This window comes from Hemicordylus capensis, chromosome 6 (assembly GCF_027244095.1).
Source record: "Hemicordylus capensis ecotype Gifberg chromosome 6, rHemCap1.1.pri, whole genome shotgun sequence".
Taxonomy (NCBI): domain Eukaryota; kingdom Metazoa; phylum Chordata; class Lepidosauria; order Squamata; family Cordylidae; genus Hemicordylus; species Hemicordylus capensis.
Window position 1 is genome coordinate 42,800,296 of NC_069662.1, and position 18,772 is coordinate 42,819,067.

Here is an 18,772-nt window from a genome sequence, read left to right on the forward strand (position 1 = left end):
GCAGTGACACAGTTTACTCTGCATATCCTTTAATTATTTTCAGAGTATCTGGGAAAAGTCCTTTCCCAATTTATTTTTAAAACTTATGTAATAGTGATGCTACAATGCATAGTAGAGAATTAGACAGGCACTTCTGTTTAGTTTTCCAAGGACACCTCCACATAGTATTTGGGTATTTCATGAGCCCCAGCATACTGAAATTTGTAGTTTTCTAGAATTTTTTGGTCTGGCTACGTCCACTGCTAAATAGTTATTGAAATATTAAAAGATTAACGTGTTTGACTTGTATTTTTGAGCTGATACTATGGTAAAGTTATCTGAAGATGGGCATCAGATGTTTGGACAGGGGCGCAATTTCAGTGCTTGCCCTAGGCGCTATTTCCCCTAGATACGCCTCTGATGTTGTGAGAACTCAGAAAATGTTGGCAAACTCAGATTAGCACCACGCCAAACTGATAAAGCCAGGTTCAGTCATCTTAGGTTTGAACTCTGCTTGCTGATCTCAGCTTGATGTCAGTTTGGTGCAGTGCCAAGCTGAGATAGGCGACATTTTCTGAGTTCTCACGACCCTGCAGGGGCGCCTGCAGGGCAAGAATCTATAGATTATTGGTAAACTAATGTTACATCAGTCGTGAGAACCAGCTCATAGCATTGTTATGCTGTATGTGTAAGAATTTTATTATTCTACTTTACATCTGTATTTTAGTGTAAAATGCCTAGAAAACATTACTATGAAATGACATAGACGTCTGAAATAATTTCCCTTTCCTCTTACTCAGCTCCTGCAAGTGGGCCTGTGCCCTGGTCCCATAGTTGTTTAAAATTATCATCCATGTTTATTGCTATAGAAAAGGTACTAATGCTAAGAGGAGTATTTTTCTCCCTTAACGTGTGCTGCTCTATGCATACTTGCTTGGGAGTAAGTTGCATTAAACTGTTATTTACTCCTGGATAAATATGTTTAGAAATGCCCTGCTGGAAATTAAAATTACATTTACTATTGCTCCTTGCCTTTTCTAGTACAGAGTATTGTAGGGTGAGTGTGTGGGGTGGGGGTCAGCCTTAGCAAAGCATGGTTGCAGTGGCTAATGTCTAGTAAAAGAGCTGTTAGGATTCAGTGCTACCTGAAAGCTACTGTCTTGAAATTACACAAAGGTCATAGATAGCTGTATTGGTCCATTAGAAAAAAATCCAAAAGCCACAGTCTGGTAAAACTTTTATTGGGACCAACCAAAATGATACAGTTGCGAGCAGCAAACCTTTGAGTTATCCAGGACTCTGCATCAAGCTAGATGTTGAGTAAAAAAAAAAAAGGGAGGGAGGAGGTTGAATGTTATACAACAAATATAAAAATACAACAAATATAAAGACAATAAAACAGTTTAACAGAATAAAAGCAGTTAAAGAGTTTTAAATAAATAACTTTAAATAAAAGCCTGAGAAAATAGGTGCATCTTGGGGGTCTTTTAAAAAACAATCAGAGATGGAAAAGCTCTTATTTTCATATGGAGCGTATTCCAAAGCCCCGGGGCAGCCACAGAGAAGGCCCAGTCCTGAGTTGCCACCAAACGAGCTGCTGGCAACCATAACTGGACATTCCCAGATGATCTTAATAGACAGCAGAGTTCATGACAAAGAAGGCGCTCTTTTAAGTACCCTGGAGAGCCTGGACCCCAGCCGCTAAGGGCTTTGTGGGTAATCACCAGCACTTTGTATTTCACTCAAGAACATATTGGCAGCCAGTACACCTCTTTTTAAATCGGTGTTATATGGTTCCTTTGGGTTGTCCCAGAGACCAGTCTGGCTGTCACATTCTGCACCAATTGTAGTTTCCAGACTATGTACAAAGGTAGCCCCATGTAGAGAGCATTGCAGTAGTCAAGCCTGGAGGTTACTAGCATATGCACCACTGTTTTAAGGTCATTTACCTCCAGAAATGGGCATAGCTGATGTATCAGCCAAAACTGATAAAAGGCGCTCATTAAAGTGCTTTTTTCATAAAATATGCATGAAAACAATTATTAGCTACTTGTGGATCTCTTCTCCCATCCCCATCAAAGGACCAAGGATCTCCCTCCTTCCTCATCAAGGGACTTAGGATAGAGGCCAGAAAATTGTCCCTGTCCAGTTCATGGGGCATCTGGAGCACATGCCAGCCCCAAATAAATGCCAAGTCCTCCCCTCTCCCTAAACTGCTGTAGCTTTCAGGCTGCAATCCTAGGCATGTTAACTTGGAATAAGCCTCACTGGGTATACCATGGAACATATTTCCAAGTTAACATGCCTAGGATGGCACTGTAAGGCATATTCTGGAGAGGACAGAGGATGGTCCTCCTCGGAGAAGAGGGAGCTGGCCAAAAGAGTGCCTCTCCAGGGTGCCTCTGCCTGTGCCCGCCTGATGCTATTGCTGCAGTTCATCTCACTCCACCCATTGCTCAGCAGCAACTAGCTGGCTAGCTTGCAGGTCCATTGCTACCCCATGCATCTCATCTGGTCATCTGGTCTCAAGCACTCAACTGCATTGAGTTGCTGCTACTTGTCAGCGGGACAACCCAAAAGCTCTTCATCATGGATCCTGCTGTTGCTGCAGGATATTCTTACCTGGAGGCCAGCATAAAAAATCCCTGTTGGTTGGATTCAGCCCCCAGGCCTTATGTTGTGCAGGTCTGCACTGCCACCCAGGATTTAACCCCAGAATCTGTTTTGAAAGTCAGGGCTTAGTCCAAATGTAACATTATATTGAAGGGTGCCTCCGACCATTGTGTTAAGTGCCTTTCTGTTACTATTAAGGACTTTTAACTTTGCACATGTTTTAACTTTGCACAAAGGTGACAAGGCATGATGATGCACCCCAATGGTGTGTCCTCAACACAGGAACCTTTCAGTTTTACTATTACTACTACTACAAACATGTGTATACCACTCTTCAACCAAAGTTCTTGAAGCAGTTTACATAGAAAAATAAATAATACAATAATGTGGTTGGAAGGCTTTAAAGGGCTCACAATCTACAAAGAAACTTAGACACCAGCCTCAGCCACTGGAGGGATGCTTTGCTGGGGTTGGATAGGGCCAGTTGCCCTCCCCCTGCTAAATATAAGAGAATCACCACTTTTAAAAGGTGCCTCTTTGCTTGGTTAGCAGAGGTATTAATTTTAGAAATTAATGCTGAATAATGGATCGTGTTTGCCTAATTTATATCTCTTCTAAAGGCTGCCACCTTTCTTCAGAGGCCTATCACTGGACCTCCATGCTAGGGAAAGCTACACCAATATTTTTTCTGCTTGCTGTGCAGCTGTGAAAGGAACAGTGAAAAGAAAAACCAGGTGTCAAAATCCTACTTTTTTTTTTTTTTACAAAGGTTGAATTCCAATTCTAAGAGGAACTTCTATTTTCTTTCTTTTTTTTATGAGGGTGTGGCTTTAAGTGGCCTGGGCGTGGCTTACAAGAGGGGAGGGGTTGAGTGGTCCAGTGGGGCGTGGCTTGATAACATCTGTTTGCCTTTTAGCTTGGAAGGAACAGCTGGGCGAGTGTCAGAAACTGGGGGAGGAGTCCACGGTGCGGAGAGGAGCCGCAGCCGCGAACGGGCTGGTCACATTGGAGGCCGCATCATCGGCTGCATCAGCGGAAAGGGAAGTCGGAGGGCGTGCACACCCACTGCTCGGGCGGGCCCCTAAGCAAGCAAGCAGGCAGGCAGGCAGGCAGGCAAGGGTGGAAGGAAAAGGCTCGAGCTTTGGGCAGCCGAGCTGGATCAGGAACCGCCGGCCTCCCCGTCCGGATTGCTAGGGGAGGCTAGTTTGGGTTTTGCTCCATGCAATGCGCCGCCTCCCTTAGCGCGATGCAGCGGGCCGGAGGAGGAGCGGCAGCGGCGGCAGCAACAGCGGCGGAGCCTGGAGGAGGAGGCGGTGGAGGCGAGGCGGTTGCAGCAGCGGCGGCCTCGTACCGGGTACTGAGCCGCTTGCTGGGCTACGGCGGGGCTGAGTCCGCCGCAGCCGGGTTGGCGCTTGGAGGAGCCGTCGGGGAAGTGGCTGGGGATCGGGGAAGGGCAGGCGGGCTGCGGGGTTCGCAGCTCCTGGTCTTCCGCCCCGGCGAAGCTGGAGAGCCTTCGGGGGGTTCCCCGGCCGCCTGCCTGTCGCCGCCTCCACAGCCTCAACCGCCATCGGAGCTGCTGTGCGCCAGGCACCGGTGTGCACTCCTGGACGCACCGAAAGGTGAGCCTGGAGGAGGAAGATGCTGGAGCGGAGCGGCTGGCGGCCTCCTGTTCCCCCCGGGGGCCGGCCTGGAGCTGCAGCTGGCCGCTTTGGGGCTACATCAGGCGCCCCCGACAGCCCCAGGAGGGCTGGGCAAGCCCCCCACCGACTGCCCCTGCATGAGCTTCCTGCCTCCGCCGCCTCTGGCCCCGCCGCCCACTCTGCCCTTGTTACCCCCGGGGGAAGAGACCAGCGACGCCCTGCTCGTGTTGGAAGCCCTCGGCCCCGACGAGGAGGAAGAGGAAGAGGAGGCGGCGGCAGGGCCGGCAGAATCCTCTTCCCACCAAGCCGGCATGGGGGGCAGCCGCTTCCAACCACCCACTGCAGCAGCCCCGGTTTCTCCTGCTGCTCCTCCGGCTGGCCCGGTGCCCCCCGCTGCTGTCTCCGGGGCCAACCGCCCGAGTCCGTCCGCCCCTTCCAGGAAAGGCTCTTTCAAGGTCCGCCTGAGTCGCCTCTTCCGCACCAAAAGCTGTAGCGGCCCGTCCTGCAACCCCACCGCCCCCGCTGGTGCCCGTCGGGTCGGGGAGAGGGAGCTCTTACAAGCCACTGCCAACTCGGCGAACGCCACCGCGGGGAGCCTCCCCGATGTGTCCCAGCCTGGGTGTCGGGAGCAAGACTCCGGCAGGTAAGGGGGAAGGAAGAGGTGCGGGAGGAAGGAGTAGAAGGGGCTCTGAGTCGGGCCGAGAAGCCTCGTGGGCTATAGAGTACCAGGTCTACTTGGGTGTGTGTTCAAAACCAAGAGGATGAGGGAGAGCCATTCAACTCTGCCCACTTCCAAGCTGGAAACAAGAGAATCCACTCTCTACCTTGCAGGAGCTTGCTATCCAGGTATTCACCACCAACCGGCCTCCAAGCTGAACCCTTAAAAAAGGACTTTTAAGATTCATAAGGTAGATACCGGAGGTTTGAGATTATCTGCTAGTGGAAGACAAACTGGTAGAGGTGAGGAGGTTGGTAATCTTTGAGAGGCTGGCATGAATGATTGGTTCTCTAGGATCTTGGTGGGGAACCAGTGCAGTCTCACAGAACTCCTTGTTCAGGTTATTACCGGTGGACTCTGTCCAGGTTGCAAAGGGTGGATTCTCTGATACTCGAAGCCTAGCAGGGTTGTTATGACTTGTGGTTGGGAGGCTTTAAAGCTGAGAGGACTAAAATGGATTTTTTTCTACCTTCATGAGAAGCAAGCAGGGCAGGAGTTTACGTAAAACCCTGGGTAATTCGGAAGCTCTCAGGATAAGAACAAATTCTCAAGTATTCAGGCAGATTAGCAGTGAATGGTAGTTGTGTTGTGCAGGGGCTCTCAGACTTCTCAACTTGGACCCCCAGATATTGGACTACAACTCACATCATCCCCTGCTGGGGGGACCCAAGTTTGAGAACCCCTGGTGTAGTGGATTCTCGAGTTATGAATCCACTACATAAGTTGTGTTCTGGTTAACGGAAACAGCAAGCGTTTAGCATCGATATTCTTTGTGGCATTGCATGACAGAGGGAGTTGGGCATAATGGTCATGGTTTTATCAGAATCTTTCTATAGCTATAGTACAAGGCTCTTGACCATACACATTTCACTTATTTATGATCACCCTGAGGTGTTAGCTTAATAGACTTCAACTTTCCCAAGGTTGGACAGTGAAATTGTTGATTGAACAGAGATTAGACCTGGGTCTCACAACGTTTTATTGTGGAATACTTTTTGCTTTGTATTGGCCCACGATGCTGAGGTTCTGGAACTAGTTTGTGGTTCTAGGAGATCTGTTGGTTACAACTGGTGTGGCTAGTGAAAGTTCTCTTAGATTTGTGTGTCATAAAAACATCTCTCCTGTATTGTATTTGCCTATTTTGAATGTCAAACAAGTTGCTTTATATGGAATTGGACCACTGATGACTCCACTCTAATATTTGATGTCACTAACCAGGGTGTCTGCTTTCTCCTACTCATCCTACCTGGCGATGCTGGGGATTGAACCTGGCATCTTGTATATGTGCTCCTGCACGGAGTTATAGGTTCTTAGCAGATTTGGTGTTTCTGGTATAGGGGACTCATTGATCATAGATGCATACTTGGACTGATCTAATAGGAAATAGTCATTCCTTAATCTTTTCTAGCTACTCCTTTGTGTATGTTTTGATCATGACCATTATAAAGGGTGGGTAAAACTATGGGATATCCATCCTACCCCAATTCTTCCCAATACATGGGTATGTATGTTTAGTAATTGAACATATTCATGTGTATTGAAAGGATATGTTTCTCACACACACACACGCGCACACACACACACACCCTGTATTAATGCAAACTGTGGCTAGGTTTTATTTTATTTATTTAAACTGCCAAAGGTTCATACTTCTAGGCAGTTTGCGTGGTAAAAAGAGCACACACAAAAGAGTAGTAGGTAGAAGTGGTGTGGAATTTTAGGCAGCCAGTCTTTTATCTGATCTCTTAGACAAAAACTTGGAATATGATGGGGCAAGTATTGAATTTCCTGGGCCATGGGTCACAAGCAAGGCTGTGTTCTTAAAAACAAAACAAACTACCAACCCACAAAATCTGAAATTCTGCAAACTGTCCATGGTGTAAATTAAATATAGGAAGCTGCTTTATATGAAGTCAGATCATTGGTCTTTCTAACTCAGTACTCTACACTGACTTGCAGCCACTCTCCAAGGTTTCAGGCAAGAGTCTTTCCCAGTCCTCCCTGAAGGTGCCAGGGATAGGATAGAACCTGGCACCTTCTGCATGCAAAGCAGGTGCTCTGCCACTGAGCTATGGCTCCATCCCAGCAAGTCTGCATAAACTTGTCTTGCTGCTAGATGTGCAAGGTGCTGAAGACCCACCCCGAAGTTCTGGGAACTGTGTGGTTGACGCTTCTGGTTTCTGAGACTCAACTGGGCTCCCGTACCCCACCCCAAGCCTGTATTTGTGGCCAGAAGGGTTGGAAATGTGTGGGTTAACATATGCTTAAATTCTTGAAGTTGGATTTTCCATCCAATAGCAAGTTCTGCACCTGTATTAAATTGCAGGATGTGCCCTACCCTGCCTAAGAGATGGTTGGATTTCCTGGGAACCTAGGAGACAAGGTAGCTTTTGGGTATTCTGGGATAAAGGCTGTTGGTGTAGGAGAAGACAACTAAACAGTGGATTGATAGAATGGGCCTGGATGCAATGATCCAGTTCTGACATTAAACTATGGCACTTGGTGTAATATGGATAAACCTAGGTGAGTTGTAACCTATGACATGCCCCCTTCCCTCCTTCATACCCAAAGCAGGAGAGTGAAAATGTTCTTTTCACTTCAAAACAAACCACATTAATGTGTTGTGTACAAACTCTGAGCACTGCAACTTAGTTAATTATAATTGAAGCAAAGTAGGATTTCAACCAGGATCAACCCACAGCTTCATATCCTGGTTTGTTCTAACTTGAGTGAGTTAACAAATCACAGCTCCCCAAGTTGTTACATAATACAGAACTGCAGCTTGTTTTTAAATGACAGCAAAATCTTCCACTTTTCTCCTCCACATATGGCAGAGGGGAAGGGGTGCCTATAAGCCCATGGCTCCCTTAAATTAATTCACATAGCACTAACCCATGGTTGAGTGTTGAAGTCTGAACCAGGCTGGCATGCTTGCTCTGTTGAGTAAAGTAGTATATTCCAAAGTTTTTGATAACAGAACCCCAACTTATTTTTATGAATTGGAAGTACACTTCTCACTTGCAGCCAAAAAGTATGTACCAGGTAGGATTGCCCTCTTTCCAATAAATTCTTGCTGAAAGAAAGTGTTGAGCATGTGATTCATGCAGACAACACCCCTAAGGAAATCTTGTCTCCGAATCAGTGAAATGATCTCAGAGGCAGTATAGCTCTGAACAAGAGTTATAATCTCAATAAGATATTCAAACTCTTTCTTAGACAAGTGGGCAAATACATATTCCACATAAAGAAAAGCATATGAATTACCTTGCCAAATTTCTAACCGGGAAAGAAAATAAATCAATTTAGACAAGTACATATCTAAACCAATCTGATTTCAAAGTACACAAGAAGCCACCCAGGTTCTGTTGTTTAATGATAAAGAAGCAATTCCCGGGGGGTGGGGGGCAGAAGCAGGTTTTAAAACAATTCCCTATGATCAATTTTGCAAAATATAAACATATGCCTTATCCGATTGTTTTCTTCTTGGGCCATCGTTCACCTGTCTAATAAGTTGCTCTAGTGTTCTTAAATCTAATATGGTATCTGGAAGAGTTATTGGGGAGTGAGGGAGACATATTTCGTGAAGATTGTAACTGATCGAAGCCACGGCTTACTCTTGCTGAGAGCCAGTCAGGTATGTATTCATTCATTCATTCGATTTCTATACCGCCCTTCCAAAAAATGGCTCAGGGCAGTTTACATAGAGAAATAATAAATAAATAGATGGATCCCTATCCCCAAAGGGCTCACAATCTAAAAAGAAACATAAATTCAGAAGAATTCATGGTCTTCTTGTTTCTCTGTTTGCATTTGACAAGTAACTGGCCCTATCTACCCCCAGCACAGTACCTCCAGTGACTGTTGCTTGTGTGTCTTATGTTTCTTTAAGATTGTGAGCCCTTTGGGGACAGGGGACAGGGATCCATCTTATTTATTATTTCTCTGTGTAAACCGCCCTGAGCCATTTTTGGAAGGGCAGTATAGAAATTGAATTAAATAATAATAGTAGTAATAATAAAAAAGACTACAGGTAAAGTGTGCTGTCAAGTCGATTTCAACTCCTGGCACCCACAGAGCTATGTGGTTTTCTTTGGTAGAATACAGGTGGGGTTTACCATGGCTGCCTCCTGTGCAGTATGAGAGGATGCCTTTCAGCATCTTCCTATATCACTGCTGCCCGATATAGGACCAGTGGGGATTCGAACTGGCAACCTTCTGCTTATTAGTCAAGCATTTCCCCAGTGGGCCACTTAGGGTAACTCGAATAAATGATTAGCAAGATGTAAATAAACCCCAACAATTCTTCCTGCAGTTTTGGAGAGCAATTGGGTCTTCTTTTGTGAACTTGGTTGTTTCTTTCACATTATAATATGGGCTTTCCTCAGATTTCAAAGGGCTCAATACAAATGCATTGAGGGATGAGGCAGAGTCCTAGGCTCTGCCATTAAGGGGTGGGGGAAAGCCTTCCCTACATGATTTTTGCTTCCAAAAGAGGACTTCCCATATAATATGGGACTGTTGGCAATGCTAGACCACACATAGCCTGGTGGCTGTGCATTTGGAAAATGCATTCTACAAGGGGCAGAATCAAATGCGCCACAGTTCTCCATGCAGTTTTGCAGGCTCCAAACTGTATAGAGAACCTCTGCGTGTTCAGCTTTGCCCCTTACAAATGTTGAATGTGCAGCCATAAGGAGAGGTGGCCAGCAAGTGCATCAGAGGAGCAACTAGCAGGTTGCGTCCCCACACATACTGAACACTAGGAGGTTTTCTTGAGAACAGGGCTCATAACAAAAGCCCTGCTGGATCAGGCCCAAGGCCCATCTAGTCCAGCATCCTGTTCCACGAAGTGGCCGACCAGATGTCTCTGGGAAGCCCACAAACAAGAGCCAAGGGCATGCCCTCTCTCCTACTGCTACTCCCCTGCAACTAGTATTTAGAGGCAAATTGCATCTGAGGCTGGAGGCCGCCTATAGCCCTCAGATCAGTAGTCCTTGATAAACCTGTTCTCCATGAATGTATCTAAACCCCACTTAAAGCCATCCAGGCCGTTGGCTGTCACCACATCTTGTGGCAGAGAATTCCATAGGTCGATTATACATTGTGTGAAAAACTGATTCCTTTTGCTGGTCCTAAATTTATAATTTTTTTTCTATATTTCATTGTGGTGGGTGGGGGTGGGCGTGGGGTAAACAGACTTCTCTTTATGCCCTTTACAAGTAACATATTGAGAACAGAAACAGGGCTGTCTGGGACAAATAGAGATTTTATTAAATAACTCTACCTCTGAACATCCTTAAGTAGGCACCACAGTTAAGTTTCTAGGTGCTATGGTTCCCTGGCACCTGGGATTTGTCAAGTCCTGGTCAAGGAAGAATCCAAAATGGAAGTTCATAGAAAGACAGAAATAGGTTTGAGGTAGAGGTCTGGGAATGCTGAGGGGTGAGAAGACACTGAGCATTATCTTATTTTAAAACTCATCTGTATATCTGTTTATAGAAAACCAAGGTTGATGAGAACGCGAAGTGCCTTTTCTCCAGTTGCTTTTGGTCCCCTCTTCACTGGTGAGTCTTGATACATCTCTCCCCCCTCCCATTTCTTTTCCTCCCTTGAAGGAAGTACTTGCAATTTTATTAAGTGTTTCTGTGTGTCCCTCAAAAACCCAAGGTTACTATTGGCTAGAAAAATCAATTACTAACTTTGGAGTGATTCTGGCTAAGAATGTGCGTGAATGGCTCATGCAGGCCTGGGCGTGGAGTGGTTCCCTTAAAAAGCAGGAAAGAGAATAAAAGCAATTTAGACAAGTGGCGCCCTGGTGGCGCAGTGGTAAAACTGCTGCCCTGTAACCAGAAGGTTACAAGTTCGATCCTGACCAGAGACTCAAGGTTGACTCAGCCTTCCATCCTTCCGAGGTCGGTAAAATGAGTACCCAGAATGTTGGGGGCAATATGCTAAATCATTGTAAACCGCTTAGAGAGCTCCGGCTATAGAGCGGTATATAAATGTAAGTGCTATTGCTATTGCTAAGTACATATCTAAATCAATCTGATTTCAAAGCACACAAGAAGCTACCCAGGTTGTGTCAGGGACCAGTGCCACAGCTGCACGTGGCCTTTGGTAGAGTGAGTGCCGCATCCAGAAAAGTAGCAGGCTGGCAGAGGAGCAGATAAGGACCTGCTTAGCTGCCTTTAAAAGGAACCGCTCCCTGTCGAACTGGTTCGGCTACAGTTCAGCATGTCCCCAAAGCAGGCATCGAACCACTTCATGCACATCCCAAACTCTGGCTTTTAAAAATAAGCATTAAGAAATATTTTAGTACTCTGTATATGATATAAAGGCATATCTGTGTATGCATGGGGTCCTGATGTTCCTGGTTCCTTAGAGTCCTTACCTTGGCATCTTGCGGGGAGAAATGTCTACTTACTCTAGTTTTACCACTAGGTCTAAATCGGGGCTGCTGAACTTTGGCCCTCCTGCAGATATTGGCCCACAACCTTTATAATCCTTGGCTATTGGACTCTGTGGCTGGCGATTATGGGAGTTGTAGTCCAGAAACAGCTGGGGGGCCAAAGTTGAGCAGACCTGGTCTAAATCTACCATTACACACCAGTAGCAACAACTGCCACCACCTACAGAGTTAGAGCAGGACGACTCATTTATTAATGGGGAGAGATCTAACTCGGATACTGAGTGGAAATCTGCCAGTTCCTAATTTTAAATTACTGAAACCCCACCCCCACCCCAAGATAGCATCAACTTTCCCAGTAACTTGGCTGATGGGACAAAGATATTGTCATATGGTGAGATGAGATTAGTTGGATTCCTGTTGGTTCAGAAGACAAGACATTCACTTTACCAAGATATTAGAGTTATTAGCAAAATATTCAGGCCGTAGGATTGTAGTCGGGGAAATAAAAAGAAGAAAATGTTAGCTGTTGCTTCTGCTAATATGCCCAGCTGACATAAAACAACCCTTTATGTGACTACAGAGGGCACAGAACAAAAGGTGCAATGGTCTTTTGTCAGAAGTTCCTCTGTATCTTCCTGGCAGAAGGAGCAGTGTAGAATCCAGGGAGCAAACCTGAATACCCCTGCAACAATATTGAGCAGCGAACTTATTGTGAAGTTGACATAAGAACATGTTTAAAAAGGTTTTCTGGTTTAAAATGCAGGTTGGGGCCTGTCTTGCTTGCTAAACATTATGGGCTGGGGATGAAACAAATATTTACCTGTAGTATTTACATGCCATTTTGTCCTTTCAGAAATGGAGGCAGGTTGCTCATGCAAGATATCAACAAATAGACTGTATCTAACTTCCGTAATTTTAATATGTTGGGTTCCTTATTGTTCATAGTGCTTCTACCCCAGTTTCATAGGTCTGTATGTGTGTTTGGCAGGTGATTATACCTTTTTGGCCTACTGCCTGAAGGGGAAAAAAGCTTGCAAGATCACTTCTGTCAATGTGTCCCCCTCTAATAATGCTTGTGCTTATGGTTGAATACAAATCGAATTTGCAGCACATGGGAATTTGAAAGTTGCTGTTAAGGATGTGAGGTGATTTACATTCTACTTTAATGTAGAACTTAAATTGTGTGTGAGGAGTAGTTGGGGTGAACCGCACTCGAATGCAGTTATGAAACTGTGGGGTAGTGAGCCGGGGCAATGCACACTTGTCTTGAGTCATGTGATGGGAGAGATTGGTCAGATGTACCATCAGCACTGGTCCATAGCTGTCTTCCTCAGCTTAATCTCTCTCTCTCTCTGAGGGGTTGTTCTTCATTAAAACATGTCACATTCAATAACTACACAGTGATAAATACCAGTTAGTGTGTGTCCTTGTTCAAGTAATTTCAGTGTGCTGGGGAAGAGTGAGTGTGGATCATTTTGTTTCCTGCTTGGGCATAGAATATCTGCCCAAGGGTGAGGTATACTTGTTTGCTTTTGTTTCTTTCTGGGTTCAGTGCCTAATTTCAGGCAAGTTTGTTTTCAGATCATGCCTGGAAGGTATACCTTCGGCCTTTTGTCTGGCTGTGGTAGCCAGTCAGTGTTTGTGGACCTCCTCCCTCAAGTTCTCTGCACAGATCAGCAGAGGCTTGTGTGTGTGACATTAGTGTCTCGCTCCATGCTATAATTTGAAGGCACATGCTAGGAGATTTGAAGTGGTCTGTCTCTTCTACAAAGCAAGAGATCCCTCTTCCCTCCCAAGTTTTGCAATGCACAGTTAAATAATTGTGTTGGAAATTGATTCACTGTTGCCATTGGCAACCTAACAGTCATATTCGTGGGCCCCTATTCTGCTCCTTAATCAAAGGATTTAGAAAGATACTGGGGTTATCTTGGAGATCAGAGAAGACAGTCTACACATGCTCAGGGGCGTTCTTCAGTACCACTTTGTGTAATCGAGGACTTGATCCTCACAGATTCTGAGATCCGAAACTTGGCAGAAATTGAGCCTTACTCATTTTCAGGGTTCTTGTAATTGTACCTTTTCAAGCATGTCTCTAAAGCTTCTGAATCCCAGAGGTCAGGAATGTAGTTACTCAGTAGGAAGGTGGGGTAGTACTCTGCATATGCTCAGAGGTATCAGCAGCTCATGATCTGAGATCCTGGTATTGAAAATACCTGGCTGGAAGGGATGGTAGTGAGACTGTAGCCTTATTCAGACTTTTATTGAAGAGATGCTATACTTGAGTATGGTGTCTCAAATGGGGCTGGAAGTCCCCGCCTAACCCCCATCACTCAGCCCGCCACTCATGATCGCAACAGCATTCATCTAAAAAGGTGAACACTATTTCTGTGATGTCGAGTGCTTCCATGATCAAGAGGCTGGGGTGCCTCTTGATCATGGAAGTGGCATTTGCTTCTTCATGTGGTGATTGTGAGTGGTGGGCTGAGAAGGTGAGTGAAAGGACCAGGGCAGGACTTCTGGCCCCATTTGAGATGTTGTACTCATGTACAGCACCACTTCACTAAACCGTCTGAATAGGGCTTGTGAGATATCAAGGAGTTGGGAATCTCTCTCTGTCCTGGAGCCTGTTGAAGAAACTGCTGCCTTCAGGTGGCTGTCCAAGGCTAAACAATCCTTTGAGGGGGGCAATTTGAGGTGGAGGGGCAGAATCTCTGCCTGGTTGAGCAGGCAAATTGATCCCCTGTTGGATTTTGTCCCTTTCCAGTAGCATCTACATCCATCTCCAGGTGGATGCTACTGCATAGAAACAAAGTCCAAATCTTCTTGTATGCTCTGGATTTGGATAATCTAAGGCATATATGCTGCCCACTGAAGTGGGGAGAGGGGTTCTTGGAGGAAATGGACTGAGCCACTTATGGTGCTTAAAGGAGTATTTGAGTTTTTTCTCAGAGGCGGAGTTAGCTCAGGAAGAATCTACATTCCCAACCAAAAGCACATTTATTTCCCATACTTAAGACTTACCCATTTGGCACATCCCAATGTATTAGTGAATCCCACTGCAAGTCAGCCTTCTGTAATTCTTATTATTTTAGCCTGTATATGGGCTCTTGGAGCCCAGTGTGTGAGAGGGGCAACCTCTGAATCTGTGTTGGATCCACCATGGATCAAATTGGTATGTTCATCTGCAGATATCTTCTGGGAGTTGAGCCTGGCTCAGATAACGTTTTCACAGTGCTGGCTCTAATCTCTTCATTTTTCTGCAGGTGAGACGGTGTCATTGGTGGACGTGGATATCTCTCAGCGTGGTCTGACGTCCCCACACCCTCCAACTCCGCCACCTCCCCCACGGCGAAGCCTCAGCCTTTTGGGTAGTAACTTGCTGCCTCACTTTTCTTTTGCTAGGCCTCAGACTTCTTCCCAAATGTGTTTCCAGGATAAAACCTGACAAATATATTTTCTTGCCTTCTTCTTTTGTGAGCAACTTATTTTAGACAGAGTTCTCTTGGAACCATTTTTGTAATACTTAACAGCTCTAGTGTGTTTGTTAAAAAAAACAAACCCCCACACCATCCCTTGTATATATTATGTGCTGAATGCTCCTCTCCTTCTCTTTCCTCACCTCCAAATTGTCAAGCCACCCAAACTAAGAGAAGATGGTCTACAGCTTCTATGAATTATGCAAACTTGCATGTTAGTTTTGCATAATTATTTCACTCCTGCTACTCATGGGAAGGGGAAAGAGTTATGCAGGGCAATGAAAACTCTTTCCTTTATCCATGGAAATCCTTCTTGGACCCCTTCTGTCTGCTGAGATCTTCTTGCCTTGCAATTTCCCATCTATTTTTAAATTTCTGTTCACAGCTACAAAGTAGCTTTTTTAAAAAAGAAGAAAAGGATAGGTGATATTTTTGCTACCTGATCCAATGTGCATTTGGAAGCAAATCCATATATATGACCATATGAAGCTGCCTCTGGCAGTTCAGCCCACAATTGTTTCGATAGTAATAGGCGCAACTGCCTTAATTTAAGATTCACCTTTGGAATCTAATGCCTATTGAATGGGCACCAGATTTTCCTCTGAAGAAAGGTTGCACAGCTTGGAAAGTATTTTAATCTGAGCTAATCATTCATGAGCTTGCTGTGCATCAGGCTGTGATGGTGGTGTCCTCTTTGGGGCTAGGGAGCAAGAGGGAGAGTCCCAAACAGTGCAAAGGTACACAGTATCTGTTGAACCAAACTAAGATTTGGGGCTTAACTAGCCTATGCACAAGCCTTCCTTGCCATGGGTAATGTCTACATAAACACAGCATACAAAATAATGTTATTACATAGTACTGTCCTGCTTCACCTTGCATCACCGGCTGTTGTGGATGAGACAGTGTATAGCATGATATAATTTCACACCCTGTTTACAGTGCAAGTAGGGGAATAAGAGAGATGGAGTAGAGGCAGCTCTTAACATCTTCTCTAGCCCTCTATTCCCTCTTCAGAGGGATACTGTATATCTGACCTACACAACATGTCACCCAACCAAATACAGACCATGAACTGTAGCCCAGCAGGTGCTTGATACACTCCCCACCCCCTTGTTTTATTCTGCTGTCCCAGACAGGCAGCACTAACAGGAGCCTCTGATGGGCTGCTAGGCATGTGTCTGGATGGGTGGCTGACTACATTGCTGCAGTGTCAGATGTAGCTACATTGGAGAATATTCAGCTGTACCTGACAGCCTTAGATTCAAACCGATACATCATTTTGAGATCTACCCTTTCAATGAATATAGACTACATCGTCCCCAGATTTACAGACCAATAGGGCAAACATCTGCATTGGACAGTGACATAAGTTTAAATGTGAATATGCCCATACCTGTGTGCCTACTGGAAGTGATTATTAATAAAACTGTTTTCGTTCCAAGAACAAAGGGCTTAGAAGCATCTAGATTACTGCTGTCTAAGATCTTCAAAAGATGAGGCTGTCTCAGCATCATCCTAAAAGCCCCTCTTAATGCCTCTCAATATCAAACACTTGAGAAATTACATATGCAACAAATGAATAGGAATCACTCTTTGATAGGTGTGTGTGAGAGTGTGTGTATAAATATGCTGTTGATGCTGGAGACTGCTAACATTAATGTACTGAGCATATGCAGTTGCTTTATACAGAGTCTGATGGTTGGCTCACGTAGCTTAACTCATTATGATCTACACTGGCTGGCAGCAGCTTTCCAGGGTTTTGGGTGGCTGGAGATTTTTTTCTCCCCAGCCCTGCTGGAAGATGCGAGGGATTAAATCTGGGACTTTTGCATGCAAAGGATGTGACCTACCACTGAGCTGTGCATACACAACTGCACCCTATGTGTTTGTGGTCTGTAGAGAGATCCTTGTGCCAGCTTGCTTTTTGCCCTATTGACTTTCCTTTCTTCTGGACCTCTTGGTTTTTTCTTCTTCTAGACGATATCAGTGGGACACTGCCTACATCTGTCTTAGTGGGTCCGATGGGGTCTTCGTCCCTCCAGTCTTTTCCTCTGCCTCCACCGCCTCCACCACATGCCCCCGGTCAGTTTAGCTTTGATCCTTGAGGTTTCCAAAAACGTCAGTTCTTACATTTTCCTAGTAGCTGTGCTTTTAAATTCAAAATTATTGGTTTTGGGGGCTCATGGTGGTGTGCAAAACACCAGATCATAGAAATTTCACAATAATGCATGTACATAGCAGTTCCTTCTGTGTTTCTTGGTCACACTTGGCTTCCAGTATAGTGTGTTGCTTTCTCCTATAGGGAGTGCACATGCTCTGTAAGTCCCAGTGTGACATGTACAGAACTCCATTGCCTCCCTCTTTCCTCCCCACTTCTCACAAGGCCTCTCACAATTCTCACTGTCCTGTCTTTTCCTCCTTTTACCCAAGTTAGTGATTCCCATTGGCTTCTGTGGGAAATGTTTAGAGATCTGCAACTGTTGAGGTGGGAACAAAATATGGGAGGATATTCTAGATAGCAAATGATTGGGATGATCAATACAATAAAGATCTGGGCGTTCTAAAAGATACTTCTTTCTTACGGACAGTGTTCTTCAGTGTCGTAAATCAGATTCATGTACTGGGGGGGAAGGGCACTTGGCAAACTTGCTTATTCTGCCCTTGACACTAGGAATGTAGGAGGGCAGTTATTGTCGCAATCTCTGCCTCTTATGAGCCATGTTTTCTATTAAAGGGATTGCCAGGTGTTGTTGACTACTACACCCAGCATCTCCATTTGCAGTGACCTTTGGCTGGGGATTATGAGAGTTGTAGTCAAGCATATGGGAATCCCTGTTACAAGGAAGAATACTGACAGTATAAGCTCTATTCACACATTATGTTCAGTAGCCATACAATCTGTATAAAGTGTACACAGGTACAGTTATTCGTGTATTCATGTTGAACACAGGTTCGGCAGTACACTCCCTAACTGTACCATGCATGCGAGGGACCTATATCCAGGTTCACTTTTAAAACGAATGCAGGCATATTCACTCACACACTTTACCTATGTTATTGCATTGTACTGTATTGCTCTTTGCTATAGTGTTTATTTGGTCGTTGACCATAGATAAATGAGTTCAGTTCAGTCATTCACACAAAATCGGGTATGTGTGTACAGATGTCTGAATACAGTTACAACAAAAATAGGGCAATGTTCTCTCATAGAAACAACTAATTGTACCATTTTATTTCTGCTGGATAAGTAAAGCCTGGTTTGCTGATGGGCACTATGCCATCGGCATTGTGATAAAGCCATAAAGCGATTGACTAAGGTGACAATCCTGTGTTCACTTATTTGGGAGTAAGTCTCATGGCTTCTATTTCCCTCCCCTATGGTTCTGCTGCTTTGGCCCCCTCTGTGTATCATTCAACATTAGTCCATACCGTCTGAGATTGTTGATGCCACTGCTCTCCATGTTCCATCACTTACTGAGGAATATGAATATGGAGCAGGGCTTTTCTTCTGTCACTCCATCCACCTCATGGAGTGCTTTGTCCAAGAAAATCTGTAAAGAAACATCTTGATGCTTCCCCTAATTATGTTGTGAGCAGTTCATCCAAACTGACATATGCCACAAATACAGATATAGTGTAGCATGTATAGAGGAGCCTTCCTTCACACAACTGTTGGTGGTGGGAATGTCCCAGTGCATCAGGAATGCAGGTGGAGGACATGTGCACTTGTGGTGCATGCATGTCCTCAGTGCATGTTCTAGAGTCAGGAGTTGAAATATTGTCTGAACTGGCCAAGCTGAGAATAACCATACATGTGTACTGATCTGTACATGCCTACACTGTACACAGATTGTATGCATAGTGAACATAATGAGGTTGTTCACACAGCTGAAAACTGGGTAGAACAACTGCCCTACCCAGGTTGGGACTTGTGTGT

The 18,772-nt window shown here is 45.1% G+C and overlaps 1 protein-coding gene across 2 annotated transcripts in view; it reads left to right on the forward strand.

Moving 5' to 3' along the window:
- The window catches only part of SOCS7 (suppressor of cytokine signaling 7), a 38,411-nt gene that overhangs the window by 1,216 nt on the left and 18,423 nt on the right, over positions 1-18,772 (forward strand). Inside the window, exons 2-6 of one of the 2 annotated variants that reach the window (XM_053260311.1) lie at positions 3,213-3,326; positions 3,509-4,875; positions 10,450-10,514; positions 14,623-14,727; positions 16,813-16,917. In XM_053260311.1, the coding sequence (XP_053116286.1) occupies positions 3,812-4,875; positions 10,450-10,514; positions 14,623-14,727; positions 16,813-16,917 (1,339 nt within the window). In that variant the 5' untranslated portion in view covers positions 3,213-3,326; positions 3,509-3,811. The remainder of the gene's footprint in view (positions 1-3,212; positions 3,327-3,508; positions 4,876-10,449; positions 10,515-14,622; positions 14,728-16,812; positions 16,918-18,772) is intronic. The other variant, XM_053260312.1, reaches the window with a different exon arrangement.